This window comes from Camelina sativa, chromosome 6 (genome assembly GCF_030686135.1).
Source record: "Camelina sativa cultivar CO46 ecotype springtype chromosome 6, ASM3068613v1".
NCBI lineage: Eukaryota > Viridiplantae > Streptophyta > Magnoliopsida > Brassicales > Brassicaceae > Camelina > Camelina sativa.
Window position 1 is genome coordinate 25,055,481 of NC_141885.1, and position 26,275 is coordinate 25,081,755.

At 34.9% G+C, this 26,275-nt stretch overlaps 6 protein-coding genes across 7 annotated transcripts; 2 read left to right on the forward strand and 4 right to left on the reverse strand.

The window, feature by feature from the left end:
* The first annotated feature begins 474 nt into the window (after window positions 1-474).
* Window positions 475-2,943, forward strand: LOC104792890 (protein trichome birefringence-like 33). The gene is made up of 6 exons (XM_010519149.3): window positions 475-1,015; window positions 1,115-1,337; window positions 1,438-1,609; window positions 1,703-1,902; window positions 1,989-2,147; window positions 2,374-2,943. Exons 1-6 carry the CDS (start codon window positions 832-834, stop codon window positions 2,711-2,713), a joined length of 1,278 nt encoding a protein of 425 aa, XP_010517451.1. The 5' UTR covers window positions 475-831; the 3' UTR covers window positions 2,714-2,943.
* Window positions 2,944-5,074: 2,131 nt separating this feature from the next.
* LOC104792891 (abscisic acid receptor PYL6) lies at window positions 5,075-6,335 on the reverse strand. The gene has a single exon (XM_010519150.3). The coding sequence runs from the start codon at window positions 6,048-6,050 to the stop codon at window positions 5,406-5,408; it is 645 nt and encodes a 214-aa protein (XP_010517452.1). The 5' UTR covers window positions 6,051-6,335; the 3' UTR covers window positions 5,075-5,405.
* Window positions 6,336-8,987: 2,652 nt separating this feature from the next.
* LOC104792892 (dehydration-responsive element-binding protein 2C) lies at window positions 8,988-11,478 on the reverse strand. The gene is made up of 2 exons (XM_010519151.3): window positions 10,873-11,478; window positions 8,988-10,213 (listed from the first exon to the last, which is right to left on the reverse strand). The coding sequence occupies exons 1-2, from the start codon at window positions 10,893-10,895 to the stop codon at window positions 9,208-9,210; spliced, it is 1,029 nt and encodes a 342-aa protein (XP_010517453.2). The 5' UTR covers window positions 10,896-11,478; the 3' UTR covers window positions 8,988-9,207.
* Window positions 11,479-11,513: 35 nt separating this feature from the next.
* Window positions 11,514-15,499, reverse strand: LOC104792893 (ribosome biogenesis protein BOP1 homolog). The gene is made up of 14 exons (XM_010519152.3): window positions 15,050-15,499; window positions 14,825-14,951; window positions 14,536-14,678; window positions 14,279-14,433; window positions 14,069-14,186; window positions 13,709-13,976; window positions 13,508-13,616; window positions 13,320-13,422; window positions 13,093-13,243; window positions 12,875-13,007; window positions 12,689-12,795; window positions 12,522-12,586; window positions 11,839-12,388; window positions 11,514-11,742 (listed from the first exon to the last, which is right to left on the reverse strand). The coding sequence occupies exons 1-14, from the start codon at window positions 15,203-15,205 to the stop codon at window positions 11,657-11,659; spliced, it is 2,271 nt and encodes a 756-aa protein (XP_010517454.2). The 5' UTR covers window positions 15,206-15,499; the 3' UTR covers window positions 11,514-11,656.
* Window positions 15,500-16,095: 596 nt separating this feature from the next.
* LOC104792894 (laccase-5) lies at window positions 16,096-18,765 on the reverse strand. The gene is made up of 6 exons (XM_010519154.3): window positions 18,513-18,765; window positions 18,274-18,425; window positions 17,947-18,191; window positions 17,727-17,855; window positions 16,546-17,514; window positions 16,096-16,427 (listed from the first exon to the last, which is right to left on the reverse strand). Exons 1-6 carry the CDS (start codon window positions 18,729-18,731, stop codon window positions 16,297-16,299), a joined length of 1,845 nt encoding a protein of 614 aa, XP_010517456.2. The 5' UTR covers window positions 18,732-18,765; the 3' UTR covers window positions 16,096-16,296.
* Window positions 18,766-23,507: 4,742 nt separating this feature from the next.
* LOC104792897 (uncharacterized) lies at window positions 23,508-26,053 on the forward strand. 2 transcript variants are annotated; one of them, XM_010519155.3, is made up of 9 exons: window positions 23,508-23,647; window positions 23,841-23,940; window positions 24,722-24,832; window positions 24,925-24,951; window positions 25,070-25,188; window positions 25,304-25,349; window positions 25,436-25,482; window positions 25,594-25,708; window positions 25,796-26,053. In XM_010519155.3, exons 3-9 carry the CDS (start codon window positions 24,803-24,805, stop codon window positions 25,895-25,897), a joined length of 486 nt encoding a protein of 161 aa, XP_010517457.1. In that variant the 5' UTR covers window positions 23,508-23,647; window positions 23,841-23,940; window positions 24,722-24,802; the 3' UTR covers window positions 25,898-26,053. The 2 variants fall into 2 exon arrangements, with proteins under 2 accessions (XP_010517457.1, XP_019102038.1); XM_019246493.2 differs by lacking the exons at window positions 23,508-23,647; window positions 23,841-23,940; window positions 24,722-24,832 and having other exon boundaries at window positions 24,844-24,951.
* Window positions 26,054-26,275: the final 222 nt, after the last annotated feature.

The following is a 26,275-nucleotide window of genomic DNA, read 5'->3' on the forward strand; positions in this document are numbered from 1 at the left end:
TCGATTTTGCTCTATATTGTTTTCTAAGTAACAACAAAAGTCCACTGGACAAAAGTGAAGACAATGATGTTTCATCTTTACAAGTCGATCAACATGTACGAAAACACCTCAAGGACACTTGGCTTCGAAGCTAAGTGAAGTTATATTACTCAACTCCATCAATCATCATCCTCATCTCAAATTTTCCAATAGCTACAAATTAAAAGCCTAAGAAATTAACATTTTTGTTCTTTTTAACAAAGGAAGCTAGTGATTGAATCATAACCATCTAGGTTGGATTTAGTCAAACACAGAACTAACTAGATATAGTCTAATGGTGAATTCAGCGGTTGTTTTTGTCTTAAAATCAGTGTCAATTACCCGATTACTTGAAAACAAACAGAGATACATATTTGCTGAAAACACGAATGAATAAATTACTACTAATAAATACAAAATAAATGGATTAAATCTTACGAAAAATCATAAGTTAGTATAGACAACCACTCTGTTGCGTCAACAGTTACCTGCTCACCACCCTAAGTAAGGACTAAGGAGTATTTATTTTGCTAATTCACAAAATTTCATCACCTAATATAATCATAACCATATTGTCAATCACCTAATCATTGTACAATACACATCTTTAGTATTTCTTGAAGCAATTCCAAGATAAGTTCTTTTTTTTGGCTTCCTCCTCCCACATCTTATTTGCAGGTTGATGAGAAATGAGATCATCAAGAACCCCAAAGTTTTCATTTCTTAATCTTATCTTCTCTTTTCCAAATACTATTTGAATACTGAAATTAAATCACATTTTGTGACACTCATCATTCTTCTCTTTCTCTAAACATGAAGCCTTCATCACCAATTTCACTCGCTACTTCTTCTCTTGCAAGAAAAACTCGTCTTTCACCTTACCTCTTCACACTCTTAGCCTTCATCCTCTTCGTCTCTGTCCTCTATGGTGAAGATTTCATGTGCATGTTTGGCCAGCTTGAGCCCAACTTCGTCCTCACGCCTTCTCGAACACCCGGTAACGTTTTGTTCATTCACTCTTAACATTTGTTTGAATTCTTTGTTGACAATGAGGAATTGAGATTGTGTTTTATTTGAAATTTCTTGGATTCTTAAGAGAAGAACAAGAAGACGGAGAAGCTTGCGTTTGCTATTGGTAAAACAGAGGAAAGATGTGATGTATTTAGCGGGAAATGGGTGCGAGATGAAATCTCCCGACCACAGTACGAGGAATGGGAGTGTCCGTACATACAACCTCAGCTTACGTGTCAAGAACACGGCCGTCCCGACAAAGATTACCAATTCTGGCGGTGGCAACCCAATCAGTGCGATCTTGCCACGTAAGTGCTTTCTCTATTCACTCTGTTTCCTCTGTTTCATGGGTTGGTTTAACTCTGTTTTCTCCGTTTCATGTGTTACTCTGTTTTCTCTGTTTCGTAGATTCAATGCAACGTTGATGCTGGAGACATTGAGAGGGAAGAGGATGATGTATGTAGGAGACTCGTTAAACCGTGGAATGTTCGTGTCCATGGTCTGTCTTCTTCATCGTCTTATCCCTGAAGATCAGAAATCAATTAAAACCAATGGTTCCCTCACTGTCTTCACTGCCAAGGTAACTCTATCTACTTAAAACTTCAAATCATCACTCTTTTAGGGGTTCCTCTGTATTGCAACATTTCACCTGTTTTATTATCTCTGTGCTCAGGAGTATAACGCGACGATAGAGTTCTATTGGGCACCGTTTCTTCTAGAATCGAATTCAGACGATGCAATCGTGCATCGGATATCGGATAGGGTTGTGAGAAAAGGGTCAATTAACAAACACGGTCGTCACTGGAAAGGTGTCGATATAATCATCTTCAACACTTACTTATGGTGGATGACTGGATTGAAGATGAACATCTTGTAAGTTGTATCCATTTTTGAAAACACTTTACAATTCAAATTAGACTGGTTTCTGATATTGGTTCTTGGGGGTATATAATGTATAGGCAAGGATCGTTTGACGATAAAGAGAAGAATATCGTGGAGGTTTCGACTGAAGATGCGTACCGGTTGGGTATGAAGAGTATGTTGAGATGGGTGAACAACAATATGGATCGTAAGAAAACTAGGGTTTTCTTCACAAGCATGTCTCCAACTCATGCCAAGTTAGTGACTTTTACCGTTTTGATCGAGAAGTTTATCCCATCGATATAGATACATTAGGTTGAAAGTTTCAGTCCTGTTTCAGTCATGAGACATACTGGGCACTTTAAACTGCTCAAGTTTTACTAATCGCATAGACAAATTGATTGTTTCTTTCTTAGCAAGAAACCTTCCTAGTTAGGGCTTTTTGTTTTAACTTGTTTTGATCTGGTTCTGTGACTGTATCAGGGGAATAGATTGGGGTGGTGAACCGGGTGAGAACTGCTATAATCAGACAACACTTATAGAAGATCCGAGCTACTGGGGATCAGATTCTCGTAAAAGCATAATGAAAGTGATTGGAGAAGTGTTTGGGAGATCGAAAACACCGATAACGTTTCTGAACATAACGCAGATGTCGAATTATCGGAAAGATGCGCACACGTCGATATACAAGAAGCAGTGGAGTCCACTAACGGCGGAGCAGCGGGAGAATCCGACGAGCTATGCGGATTGTGTACATTGGTGCTTGCCTGGCCTTCAAGATACTTGGAATGAGCTTCTCTTTGCTAAACTTTTCTACCCTTGACAAAAACAAAAGTAGTTTCTCCGTTAAAATACGACACCGTTTTGGTTTTGAGTTTGGATATTGAGGTATTGTCGATAAATTTTTTTTAAATGTAGTCATGGACTTGATATTGTCTCGTTTTTTTTGTTGTAAGACAAAAGGGTTTTTTCACAAATCAAGATTGATAAATGTAATTTCTAATTAATGTATGTAGCAAAAAAAAAAAAAAAAAGTGTGATCTTTTAGTGTAAGTTTTAGTAATTTATCATTTTTTATTATTACAAGAGAAAATTAAAACTTATTACACTATCTTCTTAACATTTTTTTTACATTATATGGATGCAGATATTCTGTTAATTCTTATTAAAACTTAACGATATTTTATGAAAGAAAATATATTTTTTTATACAAAATAACTTTTTTTTGTTATACAAAATTTGAAAGTTCGGTTAACCCAAGCTTCGATTAAGGGAGGAGTTAGTAGTCAAGTATTTTGAATTTGGTTTGCCTTTTTCAGACACACTCATATGGATATTGGATAAATCAGAAAATGACTAATTGTTTATAAACATTTTATTGCAAAAATTGTTTTCTTTTATTTAGTTAAAGTGGTAGATAGCCCAGCTAAGAATATGAACTATTTGCCTTGCTTTTTAAAAAGTATGTAATATATACATCACAGGCTCACAGCTATGTACGTTATCACAATCTTTTATGCATGTTTATATATGCTATTTGAATTATAAAGAAACTAGTTAAATTAAAATACTAATACTTTATAAGCAACATGCCACATTGGAATATACAAACCCCCAAAAAGCGTATCTCTCTCTCTTTCTCTCTGGTTTGCTCAGAATTTCATATTCACACGGGAAAATACATACTATGTTAATTGCTTATATAAGTAAAAAAATAATAATATGAAAATTCTTATAGGTTTATTATAATAGATGAATAAAGGTAAAATCAAATAGGTGTGTTTGAATGTAAAAAAAAAAAAGGTTAGGTGGGTTTGAATGTCATTTTAGAAAAGACCAAAAGAAGAGAAAACATTAATAAGCCTCCTTGCCAACTTGCATCTCAACTTGCAACTCCCTTCCTTCCTTCCACGACAATGTTTACATATCATAATATTTCGTCGTACTCATTATCATAATAATCATTTATATAAATCAATTTGTTTTTATTTTTAACTTTTAAAATTTATGGAATATATATATATATTTTTTAAAGGTGTTAAAGAATAGCAGCAACTTTTTTTTTAATTTCCTTGCAACTTGCATGTTTTGTTTTCTTTTCGTTTTTTCTATTAACAAGTTGGGTTTTATTACACCACCCAACTTGCATTTTACGTACGATCATACTCATGAATTCTATATATGTATATATGTATTCAATTTTGAATTTGGTTTTCACAAGTCTCGAAATCTCACTAGTTAATTAATTGTAAAGTAACTGCTAACTCGTTTTGCTTTTTGTAAAACTTTGAATGTCTTTTCATCTTGTTCATTGGATTCTTCATATTAAACAAACAAGCTAGATAATCAGATTATAAAGTTAAGTTTTTATTCATGAGATAATAATATAGGGCAAGGAAATGCAAGAAAGTAATATTTTTGACATTTGAATTTCTGTACCACTTCACGCATCCCAAAAAAAAAATTGAGGAATATTATCATTTTTTGGTGAGTGAAAAAAAAAAACGTTGATGGTAAAGTTGGTTGAAGAAATGACAAATTATATTAAAGTTTTCAAGTTTGCGAAATATGAAAATAAATAATGCTGCTCTTCCTGCCAAATTTCAGCAATACCTGTCACCATTCATTTTTGGCCTTGCATTACGTATATTTACTATATATAGAGTTAGAACGTCAAAAATATTACACTATGGATCGAGTTATCGTGAACTGATTTTATTTCATATTGGTCCTTTTTTCAAATGCTTGATAGGTCTGATTATATAAATGATCAGTTAACTGAAGAGAGCAAGTAATTATATATATAGAGCTTGTACATCTTAAGGGAAATAATTATGTATAAGTTATAACTACATAGTTTCCTTAATCATTTTCTTTGGATAAAGAAAAAACGGATCATATGGATCAGCACATGCATGGGTTTTCTGACTGCCCACAATTGTTCAGATCTCTTAATTATTAGTACTTATGCCGATGATTATATTAATCAAATTGTTTGTAAATTTTAGTACATTATCGTGTATGATAAAGACATCAAATTCTAATTAGATATCATAACCTCGGAAGACATAAGGAACGAATACTCATTACCTAAAATCACTATATTATTTCATGGTTAAGCAAAGATAAATATTATTTCATGGTTAAGTAACCCGGGCGAGAAGAATATTATGAGAAAACCTAATTAAACAACCAATGTTTTGTTTATTAAATTTTTAGAGTTACAAGAGACTGTACAAAAGAGTTCAAGAAGTAATGGTGTTCAGGGTAAACTTTAAGTATCGTAACACTTTTAAGAAACCCTAAAACCCTAACTTCGAAAAATCAAAACCATCTTCTTCGTTGTTTTTTGTTCTTTTTTTTTGGTAGTTTCGAAAAATCCCCGATGATAGTTAAATACTTAAATCTCGAACCCAAACCCACCTCGAGAATCCCAAAAAATAGAAAAAGATAAATTTTGAAAGAGGGAATAAAGAAAAAAAAAGTTTTGAATAATGAAAAAAATAAAACAGTGATTACGAGCGTTTAGACGTGTTCTCGGCGAGTTTAGCCAAAGACAGCAAGTTGCACCGTACTATTGTATCTGCAAAGCTACACGTCTCTTCCTTATCGTTACCCGCTGGTACATCAACGACGTATGACTCAATGACACGTGTTCTCTTCTCACCGTCGTCGGAGTCCTCCGACTCGTGCACCGTCGTCACCGACCTGTAGTTCATAAGCCTGTGGTCCCCACCCACAACACTGAAACTGATGACGTGGCGATCATCGTCCATGATCTCAAGCCGCTCTAAGCTAAACGCAGCGGGGAGACCAGAGACGACTCGTACCTCTCTCACCGATCCAACCTCACGACCGTCTCCGAAAGCAACGTGACAGCTCCTCACGAAGTGTTTGTACGCTTGAGGGTGTTCGAAGCGTCTCAAGATCGACCAGACGGCTGAACCAGGAGCCTCGACGTCTTGTACCATGACGGAGAAGCATTGAGAAGGACCAACCACGTGCGTGTGGGAACGCTCCACGTGCTCCGGAACATCAGGCATCCCGCGCGTGAGGCTCACTTTTTGAACGTGTTTGTGGTGGTGGAGATAGTTGTTTACGGTGCCGTTGGCTGCTTCTGCGGTGGTGGAAGATCTCTGAAACTGTATCGACGTTGGCATGTTAAGAGCAAATGATCCTCTTCTCTCTATATTTCTCTTTTAAAAATATTCTCTCTCTCTCTCTCTCTCTCTCTCTATAAGAAAACAAATGGGGGGGGGGTTTCTTCGTGAGGTTGTATTAATGAGATATTTACATAAGTATATAAGGACAGAGTGTTTACATATAAAAATGCAAGTATGTGGATTAGGAAAGAGAGAGAGAGAGAGAGAAGAAGAAGGATGTGTTTTAGTTTGTGTGGGTTCGTCGGTTGTGTCCACTTGGGATTTGTTTGGAGTTTGTAGTTTCACTTAATAAGAAACATCTCTCTCTCTCTTTATATCAAGGACCGGCCCGGTTTCCCACGAAAATCCATCGACTGGTTCTCGATTGTATAACCGGTTATTTAAATTTGAGTTTTTTGTTTGTTTTTACTTGCCTGTTAATGACTTGTCATCACAAGGAATGTGCATGTAGACGTAACCATAATTTCATTAAATACCATTTATTATAACGGTGTTTACCAATAGAGAGTTACATCTAAAATGTTAATAAACATTTTTGAGGATGTCAATTTAAAACTAGAACATGATCACTATGGGTCGAGTTGGTTAAGCTATATTGGTTAATTAGAGCTATACATTATGCATAGTTTTGGCTAAAATTCTTGAAACAAATTATTGAATGGATAGACCTTTGTTTTTGTGATGGCTGAGCAAAAAGATTAGATGTGTTTGTGAATTTCATTGGAAACTTCCGACTGCGGTAAAATTTTCAAAAATAACTAGGATAGAACTTTGAATATTCCAAGTTGGTGAAGATAAATCATGTCGTGGGTCCATCATAATTATCTTTCCTCATTTTGTAATCAACTTGAGCGTTTTGACAGTACTAAAAAGTATTTAATTAAATTCCTTTTTCAAACAAAGAAAAAAAAGAGAATATTATAGACGAATTAGATGAAAATCAACTAAGCAGTTTGCTAAAAAATAACTAACATAATAAAGTCATGAAAATTTTCGAATATTTATTGGGTGTGTTTTGTTTTCTTCCACAAACATATATTCAAATCAAACGAATGAATAGATTGGACTCTTGAATTTGAGTGGTGGGCATAATAACAAAATTAAACACACAATTTGGAAATACAATAAAGGGTGATTTAATGCATTAGATTTCCAACAACTATATACAACTATACATATTCCCAAGTAGTCCTAGTTGTTAAGAATAATACGAATAAGGTCGACCAATTTGCATTGCTAATTATACATTTGTTTATGTAGAATAAGAAGAAAAGAAAATAAAGTTACAATTTGCAATTTTTTGCACAGTCCTCGATGTAAAGATTGCTCATCTTGTAAGCTTTCCGGTTAGGTGACATAATCACTCACCAATTATCTTACACACACATTACTGAATACACCATAGATTACACAAGTTGATGTGGAAAATGTAATCTTTTTTTTTTTCTGAAATATTTTTGTGAATTAACGACTATTGTGAACTAACATATATGAAAATCATTTTTTCACCCTAAGAGTAATAAGAAGAAGAAAAAAAGTTGAAGAAAAAAAGTTAAGTGCAGATTCCGAAAATAAATTCAAGTTTTCCATCTTGCTTGTTTGTTCTGCATCATCTACATAATTATACAAAATCCTTGTTATTCTTCTGTTAATGATGAGTGTTATCTTTGACAGAAAACATAAAATCAGTATGATATTACGATGATAAATTTTGGGTTTTATTATATAATCAAATCTCAAATTAATGCCTTATACGAATTTTGGAAACATCATCAAACGAGAGAGAAACAACAAAGTTTAATTTGTGGTAAACTTTGTTTGCCAGAACATGTAATATCCAAACTTTGAATTCGAAGTGGTGAAATAACATTTATACAAACAACTCGACTACATGTCATTAACTCTTTCTGCCATCAACTTACAGTTCATAATGAGTATGAGAGACAATTGTAGATTTTTTTTTTTAGTAAAGCCGGTTGTTTGTTTGTTTGTGAAAATTTGTTGAGCGAGAGAACAAAAATCTCCAACTGCATTATAAAGAAAATGCACTTAAATATAAAAAATCATAGTTAGTATTGAAATTTTTATTAAAAATAAATAAATAATGTTATATTATCATTAAATTCGGTGAAGACATTTGAGTGAATCAGATTACAACGTGAAATGCAAGATATTCTAGACAAAGATAAAATGTATTAAATGGAGAAATTGTCCAAAAGAGTTGCATCTCATTCTTATGGAAAAGAGTAAGGTGTCTCACATTGTCAAAGGGAAATTGTGGAGGAGCAATGGCCAAATCCACCAAATTGTTTGGATATATTAATTAACAGTTTGGCAACTTGTTTTCTTCATTTTTTTTCTTCTGAAAAGTTCTGAAGATCTTTAAGATTCGAGCAAGAAACACGATTTGGAGACCAAATATGGAATAAATTAAATTAACCCCCCCCCCCCCCCCTCCCCAATTTACTAATATAAAACTATGTCCCATTGGCACTTTCAAATAGAACCCAATTTGCTCTTCGTAGAAGATACAGATAGATAAATTATTCTCTAATACCACATTTGTATTCTATCAATTTGCTCTTTGTATATTATACACTTTTTTTTTCTTACCTCATTGCTTATGTAATCTCATACAACCTGAGGAAAGTCTTGAGACCATAAAGTTCCACTACTAAAGTTTCCAAATTTAATAAGATGACAACTAAACTAAGCCAAGTAATTTGATAGGAGAGAGAGAGAGAGAGAAGATCTACTAGTTTCTTGGATAATAAAAACTTGCAAAGTCAACAAAATCACTAACGCAACCGTCACATTATTATTCCATCTCCACTCCCTAAGATGAAAATTAGATGTGAGATTTTGGGTGCATAAAGGAACCAACCAACAAATTATATCCAAACTTCATAGATCAAAAACTTTATAGGCTTTATATGTACCCCAACTTTTAATTTATTAAAACTTCCTATAAATCCACACTTTGAAAGAAGGAATCATATTGAACTTCTCCTACGTCACCTAACCACATTTACTATGCATCAAAACCATTAACATCAGAAAGTATCATCAGCAGCTTCAAAGAGAGTCAGCAGTAACGGCTAGACAGTCTCGGAGCAGAATCACAATCTTAGGCCAGTCATATGAATTTATGATCTTATGTAGCACCATGAACATCTTTCCCCCCTCCAAAATCCAAGTCCTCCTGTACGTCAAGATCCTGGAACCTGCGATGGTATAAACCAATACCATTGTTCTCCATTTCACTCTGATGCGTGTAATGATATCCATAATCAACTTCAGGATTAGCAATCTCCATGGGGTTGAGGCTCTCGGGCAAGTTAGCATCTTGAAAGTGCATTTGGTCACTGAAGTTTGGCTTTCGATTAACTTGACACTGCATAGTGTCTTGACCAGACGCATTGTTGTCATCTCGTATACCCAACAGCTCACTGATATCAAATGTTTCGTCCACATCAAATCGGAATGGTGCTTGATCATTGCCATTTCCCATGAACCAATCATCTAAGGTCTCTTTTTTCGATTCCTGTCCAGTTCCAAAAGCATCAACCGAGTTAGGTTCCCTCTCTTCCTCTTTTACGTTCAGCTTCTCTTCAATACACTGAGAACTATCAAAGGTAACATATTCATCGCTACTACCCTCTAGTTTCACCTGACCAAAACCAGATATCACATTTGTATCATAGCGTGCACAAACTTCAGATTCATCAGAAAATGCAGTGACCGAGCCAGAGACAGTGGCGGCAGTAGAAGAAGAGCCATTAGTAGTGAAATCAGGAAGATTGAGCCGGGCAGAGTGACCATACATAGCTTTGGCAGCCTCGTCATAAGCCAATGCAGCTTCATGTGAAGTAGAGAAAGTACCGAGCCATAACCTACCACCTTTGCCAGGCTCACGGATCTCAGCAACCCATTTACCCCAAGTCCTCTGTCTAACTCCTCTATAGTCACAATTCCCATTTTCAGGTCCTCCTTTACCTCTCATACAACCCTTTCTGGAACCTTTAACAGGAGCCTTTCGGATTGGTTTAGGAACACCACAATCGATGCAAGAATCTGTCTCGGTCTGCTGGTTGTACTCTCTCCATTTCCTAAGAATCTCAGCTACATCTCGTTCTCGTTCTCCGCGTGACTTCCTTTTCCTGGGAGAATAAAAATGCATAGAAGCAAGATTAGCTACCAGCTCGAGAACTCCCATTACCTCAATACAAAGCACGTTCCAAGAAACAATTTATAAAACCTCCAGAACGTAAATCACACCCCCAAGTAGCTAAAAGGAGAAGTTTTTTTTCTCACAGTCTGCGGCATCATAACGAGCAAAACAAAAAAAGTGCAATCACGAACAAAATAAGAAACAGAGCAAACTCAGAAACAGAGAAACACCCTAAAACTCAGAGAAATGAAGAATCTACCCATGAAAACTAACTAATACTCTGGGTAGAGCCGTAAAGGCACCACATTTAACGATTGTTTTATTAACCAACCACACACGAAGGCACCAAGCGCACAGAACTCTCAATCAATAGAGACAAAGCATGCTCAAAATCAATAAAGTAGAGTAGTTCCATTGTTAACGATGAACCTTAAAATAAACCCTTCAGCTTCCACCATTTTACACACACACACACACACAAAGCGACTTGGGAATACGCACCCAAAAAAAAAAAAAAAAAAACAATCTTGTAGAAACAAAATCTTAAAAACCTAACATACAGAAGAATCAGATATAGATTGAGACGAAAACAAAAACACGAACCGATTGAGAAACCAAAAAAAGGGTAAAATGTTTGATAAAACAAACCTGTCAACAATCATCGACGGCATGTAAGAAAAAGTAGCAGAAGATTCAGATTAAGATTCCTGAAACGCAAGAACGACGAAGAACACAAAGGATTGAATGTAACAGTAAGTAGTAGTAGTAGTAGCAAAGGTGATAGCTTTTTCGTAAGCAGAGAGAGAAGGAAGCAAGGGTCTCTACTTAACCAAACAAAAAAACAAAAAATTTGTGATTGTTAAAGGAGAAGCGTTTATATAAAATTACAAAAAAAAAAAACTCTTTTAGAAGATATTTCAGATATTTTGGTAATGACGTGGCGCTCGAACGTTCCGGATTCCTGATTTTAGTTCGGCTGGATCCATTTTCTTTTGCTTTGGGCCTAAGTTAACCATTTGACGCGTTTTAGACTATTTTATCCTCAGAGCTTCTATATAAACTTCCCTCTTTTGCCCCCCCCCCGTTTTGATAAAAACGCCACATCATTACCGTTTGATTAGTCATAGAGTTCCAAGTCTTGATAATCCAGTTTTTAGCCTTTCAAGTGACAATCCTTTTTTCCTTTCTCTACAACAACTTCGAGGATAACTGTTTGCAACTTCAACAACAACTCCGTATAAACTTTTGGAAACCCTACAAATTAGACATCTTAATAAATAATTCGATCATAACAAAACTTGTACCTTTGTCATTAAAACTACTACATAATCGATTTAAAGTGCAATTTCCAAGCAATGTAAGATAAGTGAATACAACAAGAAAGAAAAAGATATGAAAAATTGTCAAAAATACGTTTGGTTTGAGAACCATTTTAATGGCAATAGAGTTTGATTATTGAGTCAGCGCCTGCGGTGAATAGCCATGGTTGTCTTGGATGGAACTTGCAGTCCAAGACTCCTGTACTCAAAAAAAGAAAAGAAAAAAGAATATATTAACAGTCCAGTAAAACTATAATTACAATGTTGTATGTATTCTTAAGGAGTAAAAACTGACCTCCTTTAATAGAATGACCTCTTAGAATCTCCAACGGCACAATCAGAGGATTCTGGTTCAAATCATTATACACCTTCCCATGGAATACGTAAGCTGTTGAATCCTCTGAGCAAGAAGCAAACAACGGATATGATCTATGAACTGCCACATTCGTTATGTCTTTTGGATGATTCTTTAGCGTCTTGTACGGTTTCGAAGACAGATCCATGTCAAACCAACACATCTTCCCTTCTTTGCTTCCTACTATCAAATTATCACCACCTGGATGAATAGCCATGGATGAGATCTCTCTCATTCCCGTCTCAAGCTTTTTGGTGGCCAAGCCTGTCTTCAAAAGATTGTAAACACGCACGTCCTTTCTTGTCGCGACGAATATGTAAGATAGGCTTGGATGGAATAGTGTACAGACTGGCAGCCCACGGATCTTAAACGGGAGCCTCTGTGTTTTCTTTTTCGAGAGTTGGTGCAGTACCACTCCTCGCGTTTCGCCTGATGCCATCACTGTTGAGAGATAGTCTCCTTTTCGATGCCAGTCTATGGATGATATGTTCTGAAAAAAATATTATAAACCAACATAAAAGTGAACAAACCCGTTAAAATTTCTCCATGTAATATCACTGTTAAAAGAGGATCTTTAGCAATTTGTCCCAAATAAAAAGAGAGGATATTTAGCAGAAATGTACCTTAAAATGTCTGATTTTGATCCCTCCATACAACTCATCTGATAGCCAGGTTACAATTGCAGCAACTATAGATATCGTACAAAATATATCAACCCAAAAAGAATTTATCATTAGGAATTTCATCACAATCATCTGCGAGATGATGATGGTTTTTTTAAGATACTTACCAGACGCTTCTGGTTCTGGAATGTTGCCTGAGTGAAACATCTCTTTAATAACTTCCTGTTCCTCATCATTCCCAAGTTCGGTGTTCAGGAAAAACAAATCTCGTCCCCTAAAAATGTGAGATTAGAAGGTTTCATAATAGACAGTTATAGTAAATTCAAAAGCAGAATCATTAAATCCTAACTCACATGGCAATAGCTAAAACTGGAAGACTGGAAAGAGGATTCCAAGCCACAAACTTAATAGCTTCATCAAACTGCCAGACCTTAAGACATCTACCAGTCTCCACTTCCCAAATACGAACAGATCCATCAGTTGAACCTTCGAAGAAAAAAAGAATACATCATTGGCATCTTGAAAACAAAAAAAGAGATTGTTGAAATTGAAGAAAACACAATTGAAATACCTGAGGCTATCCACTGGCCAGAACTATCAGTGGATATGGAGGTAACAGCCCCTGTATGGCCTTTATATTCAAGATAACATGAGTTAGGATAGGGTCTAAGATCCTTCCTACTAGGTAGTTTCGGCTTCAAAGATTCAGGATCGATGTTTATCTGGAGAAAAGAAACACGTGAGAATCCATACAGGAAAATAAGAAGAAACCAAGAGAATGATCAAATAAGTCCTCACTCTCTTCTTTCGAATTCTCGGACATAGGTATAGATCCAAACAACGTTCAAAAGACTCCTTCAGTGCATTCTCATACGCTGGGATGCTTCTCAGACATGTAAACCTATGCGCAAACATATTTTATCATAAGGATTCAGCTAAAACCAAAGAAAATACAACAGAGTATAATAAGCGAAACTATTACATACCTGGTAGGAATGAGTTTTGGACGATCTTCCTCAAACATCAATTCATACGAGGCTTTCTCCTCCTCTGTTGGAATATATTCCAAAGAAGGATTGTATGACTCCTCGTGTCCTGGAAGGCCAAGTAGTACAAATTAAAACTTGGAAAAGTGGAATTCCTAAGAAAAGCAGAGAAGCAACAGAAAGTCAGCAAACAATGTTCACCTGGCAATTTTAGCTTGGGTGGAGGAATATAAGTTAAATGCTTGTTCTTTTGATCAGAAGTCAAAGCGTCCCATAAAAGATATGGAACGGGCCCTTCTTCAGGCTCTTCTTCAGGCTTTTTAACCTTGATCAACCCCATCCGGATTCTTCTAACAAGCTTAACAACCTTTTTAGCCTCCCATATTGAAGGGATGAACCTTCGCTTGGGCTCTGGTGCACTTGAGAGTGGATGTATTGCATCAGTCCATTTGAACCAGTCAACATAATCCTGGTCCCAAGAGAATCAATCAAAAGGTCACATTTTGAAGTAACTGGTACACCATTAGTATAAAACGGCTACACAAAAAACAACATACATACCGCATATGGATCAAAGTCAGCATGTGGAGCTTGCCCTTTGAGCAATCTACGAACCATCTTGCTCTCCTCTTTAGTCAGCTCCACTTCCTCGTCATTATAGTCATCAATAATTTTGCGCCTAAATCCCAAATATATATATATATATATATAATCAGCATAATGCTGATAACTAACTACATAACAAATAAAGAGACAAGTTTTCCAACTAACCAATTCTTAGAGTCATCCATACTTGCGAGAAAAGAGTCAAGTTTGTCTTGTCTTTCCTTTTTAGTAATCTTCTTCCCAGTGATGTCATAACCAATATGTTTCTCATCTTTATACCAATTCAACGGAACATCCCCAACTGTATTTCTAGGAGCAACCTAGAGATCAAAGACATATAAATAAATACACTTTCGCCTGAAAAATGGAGAAAAGATAGTTCCAAAGCCTAATACGAAACAGAGGAAAAGCATCAATCAAACCTCATCTTCAGAGGAATCGCTCTCTTCAACCGCTTCATCTCGATCAGAAGCTTCATCACTCCCATCTTCTTCCTCAATATTGTCACTATCTATTTGCTCACTTCCATCATCACCATCCTCACTATCAATTGAGCCCTCGTGATCTGCAGTATCACAGCCAGACATAGTTAATCTCTCATACTTGAATTTACATTACCATATATAAAAAGCTCGAGTATTTTCAAACAAAACTATTAATAAATCTAAAGTAATAAGCTTTCAATCCTGAAGAAGAGTCACAAGCAATTACCAAGCAGCTCGTCTTGAGATGATTCACCATCTCCTCCGTCTTCTTCTGTTCCTCCCTGTGTTACATCATCCTCTGATTCGAAGATATCGGAGTCGAAATCATCCGAATTCAAAGATCCGGACAAACTCTAAAAATCACAACAACAACAACAACAACAACAACAAACAGAATAAACACAAATGCAGAAATAAACGCAAAAGGAGTAAGGAAAAGAAGAATACATACATCACCGTCGTAATCAGAATCAGTTCCAGATTCTTGTATCAGTTCTTCCTTCTTTTCAACTGGTTTCTTCTGTTTCTGAGATTTCCCAGAAACGCTTTTGCTTTTGGTTTCTATCGCCGTCTTATCTTCTTTACCTCCTTTGCTCTTCTTCGTCATCGGAGCTTTCCGGAGGCGTGGTTTCGTCTGAGACGAAATTAGTAGATTTAAAGGTGGCAGATGAGGAACAAAGATTTAGGGTTTGTTTGACAAACAAAAAAAGATTTAGGGTTTTAGGTTCCAAGTCGCAATAGTATATGGGCCTATTCAATAATGGGCTTATATATTAATGGGCCTTTCGTGAAGACGATTGACACCTTTGTGTTGTTGTTTCAATGAAATAGTGAAAAGTGATAGAGGTAAAGCCGTAGAAAGTAATAGCAGTCTTTGATTCGGGTTGAATCAAAGAAAAACATGCATGTGTAAGAATGATTATTATTTGTTAGATTGTTAGAATACTCACAAAGTCATGACAACTTTTGTTTCTTCTGTGCTAATGTCGAAGTTATGATTCAATCAATATCACTTTGTCCTCCAACTTTTCTGCTCAACTAATTTTATTCCCAGCCACTTTTTTATTTATGTCATTTCATTACACTGACACATATCTTTTTCAATTCTGAGAAAAAGAAAAAAAAAAAACACTTATCTTTTTCAATTAATTTCGTTATCATCTCAATTCTCAAGTAATACAATGTTACGTAAAAGAATAATATTCATCAATAAAGCAAATCCTCGAATTAGGATAAGTTTCTTCCCTTTACAACTTCAAATATTCTACATGTGGTTGAGCCCTCGATTTTGACTCAGCCAAATATTACGCCAAAAGAATCTGTTGTTTATGGTCGCTTAATTTCCTGGCTGATTATGGAAACAATTAGATTTTTTTCTAGCTCAACAAACATTCTAACACATCTATTTCATTCCCTTAGTCATCAAATACAACATTTCGAAATATCAAAGGAATATGATTCAAATACGCATAAAGAAAAAAAAATGAGAAAATCAAATTTCATGATACTCTTAGCAAGCATTTGATTTGGTACTACTATAATGTCAAAAGAATACAACAGTAATCGAAAAAAAATTGAAATTTAAGGGTGCTGGTCCAACTCGGTTTAATTCTATAACCAACAAAAAACAATTGAATATAAGATAAAAAACTATAATGTGGTTTTATGTTACAGAGATGATCGATCTTGAACAACTCCCTAACAGACGGGCAAATCAGGAGGAGGTTGTTCCATTGTCTGCAAAACTCCCTTCCCGTTCTCAACCAAGAAAGCCATTGCTAGTCCCCAAGAAATGTGTACATCTAGATGACAATGCATTATCCAAACCCCTGTTTTCATTCATTTGTACACAAAATTAAATTTAATTAGTCCCGGTCAACTAGAAAAGTGACACTCTCTAATGTAAGTTTTTGAAGTTTTTTCTTTGTAATATAAATTTAGGCTTACCAGGATTGTCTGCTACGAATCTGATGACAGCCCAACCCTTAACAGGTACGCCGACAGTATTTCTAAGAGGCGGATCTTCGAGATTGAATTTCGCGGTATCTTTCTTGGGGTTGAAGTTACCGAAACCCTCGGCGACAATGTAGAAATCGTAGCCGTGTAGATGAATGGGATGATTTTCAGGAGTTACTATACCGGTGTCTTGAAGAACAATCTGAACTCTTGAACCATACTTGAGCTTGTATAGCTTAGTGCCTCTATCAGGTTGGTAGAGAGACCGGCTTATGTTGTTACCAGTGTAATCAAATTTCACCGGAGGCTTGGCCGGGAAATCAGTTGTGAAGACTCCGGGGATACCATGGTGGTGAGCTTGAAGGAGTGAGTAGTTACTTGGAAGAGTAAACGAAACGTTGTTCATCGATGCAGTGAAACGTGTGCCGTTAGGACCTTGACATCTTCTTGATCTGAAGTTCTTGGGACAGTTGTCGAGACCGAGTCCGATGGTTACGAATAGATTCTCGTCGATTTCTGTCGGAACCTCGGCTCGTCTTAGTGACCGGAAACTTTGGCTGAAACGTGTGACTGTGTTTGTGTCGTTGTAGGCAGGGAGGAGAGGCATGATTGGTTTGATACCGTTCTTGGCGCTTCCACCACCGCAGCAAGGTGCGGTTTTGTATTGTAGGATTGCGGTTGTGGTTGTGTTACCAAACGGTGCGTTTTGGGCGCTTTGGTAAGCTCTTGCAGCCATGTAGTAGCGGTTTGGTGGTTGGTCACCTTTTATGAGGACATCAGTGGTTTGACCCGGGCCGAGGACAATCACGTTGGTGGTGAAAGGTTTCAAGTAAGATGCGTCAGCTCCGACCACCGTGAGCTTGTGGTTAGCCACCGTGAAGAATAACGGCTGGTTCAACGCGGAGTTTATTACCCGTAATAGTATAGTCTCACCAACATTTATTGGTACTATTGTCGTATCTGTCACAAAAAAAAAAAAAATTATAAAAATTCTAATTAATATACTTATTTTTTAGTCTTTTGAGCTAATGTGTGTGTGTGTGTGTTTTCTTTTCTTCAAAAGTATTTATTTGACTAAAATATACCAAATTCAGTTATGACAGTTGGGAAAAACAGGGAAAACAAAAATATGAATATGGGAAAAGCTTATTTGAAGAAAAAGAGAGTAAAACCTCGAGAAGAGCATTTATAGAGATCGCCAGGTTGACCATTGATGGTGTAAGCGTCGGAGTTACTTGGAGCTCCTCCGGTTCGTATAGATTTTCTCAATACATCAACCGGATTTGCGTCCCACCATTCACCTTAAAGAATCATATTTTACCAAAGGTCAAAATCAAATTATATGATTGTTTTTTTTATTAATCATGATTTTGGATTTGATTTAAATTGTACCGAGAAGGAGAGGGACGTTGCGGTGAGGATTTGGGAATGGGTATGAGGAACCAGCCGGAGGAAGGACGAGGAGTGAACCGTAGACAGTTGCCCTAAGCCATGAACTATGAGCATGCCACCAAAGTGTACCTTCTTGTCCTTGAATTGTAAACCGGTACGTGTAGCTTGATCCCGGTCTGATTGGACACTGGGTCACGAATTCCGGTCCATCAGCCCAACCGGTTCTCATTTGCCTTACACCGTGCCTGCAAAGACATCATACCGTTTAATATCGTGGACGACGAATTCATCATATATAACAGCGAGTGTGGTTTGATCGCATCTTACCAGTGGATTGTGACGTTGTACCGGGCCCGGTTAATGACCTTGACGACGAGAGTATCACCGTTGTTGACTACAAGTGTTGGACCGGGAAACATTCCGTTGACCGTTATGCTGTTGTGTGTTTCACATAGTCTCTTCACCTTCGTCGCTTGTATCTGCATGAACAACATATAGACATGTAAGCATACATCTTCATTTACATTTTAATTAACAACTTAAAAATATTTGAAATGAGATCGTACGATGAACTCGTGGTGGTGTGCTTTAACAACATTGGCTTCTGCCATGGAAGTGAAGAGAAGAACAACAGCCAAAGAGATAAAACAGACGAGGCTCTTGGCGATCTCCATCGGTGCGATTTCGATAAACTTCGGTTTTGGATGAAGTGTGGAAGATAAGTGTTGGGTTGGGAATAAGAATGAAATGCTATAGAGTTTATATAGGGAGACAAAAGAATACATTTTCAAAAACTTGGTGAATATATATATTTATCTAGTCAATTTGTATTTTTCTTTGTTATATTTGTATATGATTCTTTTACGAGAAATATGTTGTTTACGGTTGGAGGATTAGGTTTTGATTTAATTGAAGGCCAAAACTTGGTTCAACACTAGAAAGAGTAGTTGCACCCACTGGGTCCTAGACGAAACAAATAATCACCGAGTGAAACAATTTTTTTCTTCCTTTTTTTTGGAATGGTGATTAATTACGTCTCTTCAATTCTTGGTTAACACGCTTTTTCTATTGACTTTGGATGTAATATTCCATAATTGCCATAAACATAGTACAAATAAATTACTCTATTAAAAATATTTTTTGGACCCCATTAAAATGGATCAAAATATTATATTTGAGATGTGTACACTGGTTGCCAACAAAACATAAGTACGCAATGTTGTGTGATTTGTGAACTCTCTATCTATATTAAGATCAAGCTCACCAGGCGCAGCAATTAACCTGCATGCCCCCTACATCATAAAATCCAAGATTGGACAGTTTTAATTGGCATTTTCCTAATACATAGGCTTAGGATAAGATCTTTGCCATTATAGTAATGCTAGTCGTTTTCATTATTAGTTGGATCTTGATCCCGTTAGTTGGGAATGTTCGGTCTTGGAAAATAAGAACTGTGTATGGCTACTTGTTATGGATTTTATCCGTCATAAACTTTACCGAAGAATTTGTAACACTTTAATGCAACCTTTGGCTACTTCGTTGTTAACTTTTTAGTATATGTTTTACAATATTTTATTCATCATTAGTTTATGATGTATTTACCACGCTAATTAACTTGTGGATCGCCGCAAGCCCGTCGTCACTAATACATCGCTATATTTTTTGTGACGGATGTCTCCGTTGCAAAAGTTCGTTGCAAATAGACATGTATTTTTTAGAATTCCAAATTTTGATTTTAGCATTTGTATTCTTGAAAAAGTTTAATGTTTTGATTTTGATCATAGTTTATAAACGTAATTAAGCTTGAAAAATATGTTCCCAAACATTGATATTCAATTATTCATATAAATTAAATCAAAGATGGAAAACGTGTATAAATAGAATTTAGTAGTACGTAGTATTTCTTTAATCTTTTATGTGGCCACCTACATTCAACAGTATTATACCTAATCAAAGACGAATTAAGCGCATGTCTCAGTCATTACTGTATTTTACTCTTTTTTCTCATTTCACGAGTTTTATAAGTTTAGAAACTTTAGTTATATATGTATACATATATAAATAAATAAATAATATATCCGATCTAAATACAGTTACTATAGCGCTGCCAGCTGATTAAATCGATTAAATAGTTTACTAAGATCGAGTTTAAGGTTATGTTTGTTGAGAAATTTATACTTTTGGTTCAAAATTTTAAACAAAATATGAAACTTCAAGGAACTAACGAGATGAAATAATAAAACTGGATGTTTTCTTTTGTCTGGCTGGCCTTTATACATTTGGTTCACATTAATAAAAAACATCCATTTTCCTGTTTTATTAATGTGAACCAATTTTGTTTAAACTTACAAAAAAATCTAAGTGTGGTGGATCTTCCAATAACCATATATATCAACTTATTGTTTAAGGTTGAATATAATTACACAAAAAAGTAAGAAATATTGTCAGAACTTATATCAACACTTGTGCAATATGAGTTTGGCGTACATAATCAAGTGAAGCTATTGAAGTATATAAATTAGATTAAAAACATATATTATTAGCGAAAACTTGTTTTTATGATCTTGTCATAAATGTTAAACGATTATATAATTATGATAGGATCTAGCTAGTTTGTGTTAGTGTCACCGTTGTATCATCACCCAAATACAAGTTCTCATAATATTGTTGAAAAAAGCTTAAACGAACATACTTTTTATGTTTCATTATTACTCTTAGAAAAGAAAACTAATTTATGAGGACGAGTGGTCAATTTTAGGGATTAGGTGGCTTGTCCGTAACAGTTTTAACCCCCACCCAATTTGAATTTGGAAAACCTCAATGTTGTATTCATATTTACACAAACAGAAAATTATACATAACAAAAGGTCAACCTTTCGATACCATGTTTTGCCTCTCTTTTTTTAGGTTTACCTGTTTGTCTGGGGATGAAAAATATATACAATATTGAGTATATGGGGCGGGGTGAAACAAGAAAGAGTAAACCAAGCATGCATTGCAAATTAAATAATACACGGTACATGTAAAAGTTGATAAACATTCACATGTATGATACATTCAATTATGAAGATGAAGAATATAAAGCCTTGTTATGAAAAAGCTTATTAAATATATTATATCAACCGTAGCATCCTCACGTCCAAGATAAATATTATTATTAACGCAAAAAGAAAAAGAAAAAAATATATATTTGGTTCAAAATGGTTCTATAAGATTGGCTTGAAACTTAAGTAAAAATGATTATTGTTTCGTAAATGTTGAAAAAGTAAATATGTTTTGAGTTAAACAAGATGATTCGTCTAACCGCCTAATTCACTTCTTGTTAACCCCTATATTATTGTCTGAACAATAACACGTTTTCTTTCACCGAATTCTAGCTAGCATTACACCAACATGTATACACATATCCGAAGAAACTATAATTTATATGATTAAACAGAATTTATTACCAATAATTTATAAGCTAGAGCATACTCGAAACCATATTAATTTAAAGAATTGATATCATGGTTTTCAAATGCAAATGAAAAAAAAAAAAAAAAAAATTGAAACATAATAGTTCTGTATTAGGAAAACATCACAATTTCAGCGAAATTTATCACAAAGTTTAATTTTATTGTGATAACTGATTATCCTAGAAGAATTAGTTAATACTTTTGAAAAGTCGAGACCCTGTAACCTTATGTAAACTAAATAATCTTTAACAATATCGATCCGAAAGGTAATAAAATTGGAAAAGAGTTAACATCACGCACGTTGTTAAGAAAGGATAATTACATGAGAGGAATATTGGGGACATTGATTGGTGAACAAGAAATTCGTAATTGTGTTTGGTGGAATTAGTTAGTGTCCTCTTCTTTGGTATCTTTAACCTCTCTATGTGCTAAATCTCTGAAAATGACATCACATGTTTTGAAATTAGCCATACCTTTATGCAATTAAGTTCAAAGTCGACATGCATTACTTGTCATAGATATTATTTTTCTCTGATTACACCACTTCTTTTTAAATAACATATACTACGTTTGAACCTGCTGTGTACCGCGGGACGAAGCTTAATTATGTTTTATAAATTAGGCTATAAATTAAATATAACTTATATGTACAAAAACAAATATATATGTATTGTTTGTGCATGTCAGATATAATATATAAGGTTATTAATGTAATATAGATTTTAACCCGTGATGTATCCAAAATGATTTTTAGTTTATATCAAACTAAATGTGTTAATTTATACTAAGATGATTTGTAGGTGTAGTAGTTTACATCACATACTCTTTATTCGTATTTGACCCGTTTTAAAAATAAGGGTAGCAATGACAGTGCGTTGTAGAGAGCTTCTTCGTCTCTCATCCTAGTCGGTATACCACATGAATCCTAGCAAGTAATAGCAAATCCTAGCAAGTAATAGCAAACAAAAAAAAAAAGCAAAAATACAATGTTTTAATTTATTTTTATTGTATAGTATTGTTTCTTCTATGTAGGTCGGTATATTTCGTAGTTCGTATAGTAAATATGGATATAATCTATATATTAATTAATTCCAAACTATTATTAGAAATATACAATATCTAAAATAATTTCATAATTTTAGTGTTGGTTTACTTTTTTTTTATTGTGTTTTAATATATTTTTTTTGAACACCGTATTGTGTTTTAATACATTTTCTTTTTTTTATTGTGTTTCAATTTTTTTTTTTGTGTAGTACTGTTTCTTCTTTGTAGGTCGGTATATTTTGTAATTCGTATAGTAAATATGGATATAATCTATATGTCAATTAATTCCAAATTATTATTAGAAATATATAATATATAAAATAAGTTCATAATTTTAGTATTAGTTTAATAATTTCAACCAGGCATGCTTGATTCGTCCTACAATAAATTAGAAAAAATGTAACCCGCAGAAAACTATCCTATTGTAGTATATACTATATAGTATGTCCGTATCTGCTCTACTTGTGTTTATAGGATTAAAGACATCTTACTAAATCACTATCTCTGGTTTTTTTGAAAGGTATCACCTTTATAATTTATATAATATATATAGTTAAAGCAAAAAACTAATATTAATAAGAAATAATTTTAAACATAAAAATGTTTTCCTTTTTGACTATTATTTCAACACTTATAAATATTTTTAGTCTAAGATTGAATAATATTACGTTTTTTTAACAAACATGAATAATAATAAGTATTATTTAACAATATACTTGTAATCTAATTTGGTGTCATAATACGTATTTTTAACAACAATATTTGTAAATCTAAAAGATAAAACAATTAAATATGATCGAGGTACAGCAGAAAACAATTTTTCTACATGGGTTACATACTATAGTCATATAATATGTATGATTATAATAAGATTTGTTATTATTTTTGAGTTGGGGCAAAACAAAAAATCAGCGGAACAGAGACATAACCTAAAGTCATTGTAAAGTCATTTTCCTCGGTTCCTCCTCCTCCTCCTCTCTTCCTCGGTTCCTCCCCCGTGACCATCAAAATTGGTCCCTTACCAATCTTCTTCGTTTCTACCAACAGGCCGTTTCTAACCACCTTCCTCCACTGGATCAACCAATCATGTTCTCTTCATCCAATCATGTATGTTATACATAATGATTCTATGCCTCCGATTTTGTCTCATCTCATCACGAATGGTTACCAGAATGGAAAGATCTACTCTTTATATCTTCAAGGTTAGTCCTCAGTTTCTAGTTCCGATTGTGTAAGAACTCTTTTTCTCATTGAGTTTGCTACTTCTTAATTTGATTTGATTCTATACATATATTTGTAAGCTTTTTGGATATTATTGATTATGCTATATAATCCATATAACTATGTCAATACATTTTTTTTTTTCACAATTGCATTCATCTCTGTCTCCGTCAGCAACTAAAGAGCAAACGCTGCCATGAGATCTCTCTCCACTTCCGTCCCCAAAGATGCATTTGAGGCATCTTCTTCTCGAGGAGAAGAGCCCTCCAAATTCGTGAGCTCTCTCACTGCTTGATGCTTTAGAATCCCAATTCTTTGATATGTCCTAGTTCTTCATCGAATTGGAATTTTGCATAGATCGATTGCTCATAGTATATTTGTTGGGCAATAACTGGTAGTAGTGACAGAACATCAGTTAGGCTTTAGGTATAAATAAAATAAAAAGCTTACAAATAAATGTCTGATGGTTTCTCTATATTAAAGTTTAGACATTTTTAGATGGCTATATTGTAAGACTTACCGGATTATGAAGTTAAAAGAGATTATGTCATTTGATTGTCAAGTAATACTATTATTTTGGCTGGTTCTCTCAGCCTACATGTCTTTCAAGTTCATGTCGATCTGTCAACTCACACATAGAAGGATAAGGAGGTCAGAGTTGCTTCTAACCTCTAATCTCAACATTTCATGTAAAATCAGATGGTACATTCGAATATTGAATTCAAATTTAAATTGCAAGACTTCTCCTCTTGAATTTGAGGACCCGGTTCATCATATCCTTTTTCACATAAGGGTGAACTTTGTACCCTGCAAATGACATAACCATAGGTTAGATTTATGATCATGAATACTGCTGAATGTGTATGTATACAACAATATAAGATCTTTATACTTACCTTGGCATCATCGAGTATCATGTCAAAGGTTTCACCAAACGTTGTTGTATGAATAGTCCTTATTTGCTACTTGCTAACTTTGTATTTGAGAAATGGTGAATGATTGATGATTGGATTTATGTGTTTCCTGAGGATATTTATAGGTGATTCATATATTAGTGTTTAGGTTAGAACCGATAAATGATAGACGATCTGACTTACCCCGAGCTGTGGTCCCTTGAAAAGCAGTTGGCGTAGGGCATGGTCACCGTGGAACGCCAAGCTGATAAAGTAATTATTTCGTCTTTTTTTTTTTAGAACATTTCCTGTGACACTTGACACCCATGCATTATGGTTGTAATGTTTTTTTTTTGCTATTACAGGCGGAAATGAAGTTGATAGCCAAGGAGGTAAGAGATTTAATTACATCATTAATCCTGAACTCGGTTCTCTTTTTTGCTTTTTTTTTTTGGATTACTTCTACATTATCTTGAGTGTGTTTCATCTCCTCCTTTTCCCTAATTAAAGGAAGCAGATCCAGACTATACGGGGTTAAAATGGGGCGACGAAAACAGAATTGAGAGTGAATTTGTTTTATTGAGAAGAAGAAAAAACTTGAGGAACCAGGCCAGAGAGCTCCGGATCAGGTAAAAACGCTTTTGCATATAGAGAGACTATTTTTGTTGGCTAATTCGTTACCGAAGATGAATCATCCAATTAATGGATCTTAGTTTCTAATTTTTTAAAGTTGTCTTGACACAGCTCTGTCTCTGGAGAAGGACAAGAGGAGCATGATCGTGAAGCACTGGTTAGTGCATGCATGATCTATTTAATTCACTTCCTGTCATTTTCTTTTCTTGTTCTTGTTCTTTTACAGTGCTTTTGTTCTTGCAGCTGCAAAACATGAAGAGCGAAATCGAGAGACTCCGGCTTCTGAACGAGTAAGTAATGCATGTGACACATTAACACTTTCCTTTTTCCATTGCTGCCTTTTCATTAATTTCTTTACTCATCATATATGTAATATAATATGTTTTCTTTCATCCTCCTAGGAGATTGAATGGTAAAGAGCTCGACGGTCTAAATTACTACGAATTGGAGATACTCAGATGTGAGATTTCCATAGGTTGGGGCAATGTGATGAGAGAGAGGCTGAGGCGCAGAGAGGTAAAAGATTCTTCCACGCGTTCCAAATTGTATTAACTGCGTACACATCTTCTTCTATCACATTTTTCATGTTCACCCCACTTCAAGGAATCAATCTCTCGCGGAGAGATGCTGAAGGGAGTCTCGGGACAGACTGAGCACGGGCAATCTTCAATGGACAATGCCACCACACAAGACCATAACGTTTAAAGATGTATTCTATATATAAACGCAAACACAAACATAAGTTTCACAAATGAAAATGCTTTATCCTTAAAGATTTAATTAATACTTTTAAAGAAGAGTAAAAAAACCGTGTATCCTTACGCAAACAAAATTAATATATCTTAAACAAAGTAAAGCTAACATCATCATGTTGTTAAAGAAAAGAGAATTACATGAGACGAAAATTGGGGACATTGATTGGTGAACAAGTAATTCGTAATTGTGTTTGGTGGAATTAGCTAGTGTCCTCTGACATCACATGTTTTGAGCTACGCTGACGATATCTTGAACTGTTATAAAATTTCTTGATTGATTATATTAAATACCATGAGAAGAACATGCGAAATGGTTTCCTCTAAATCT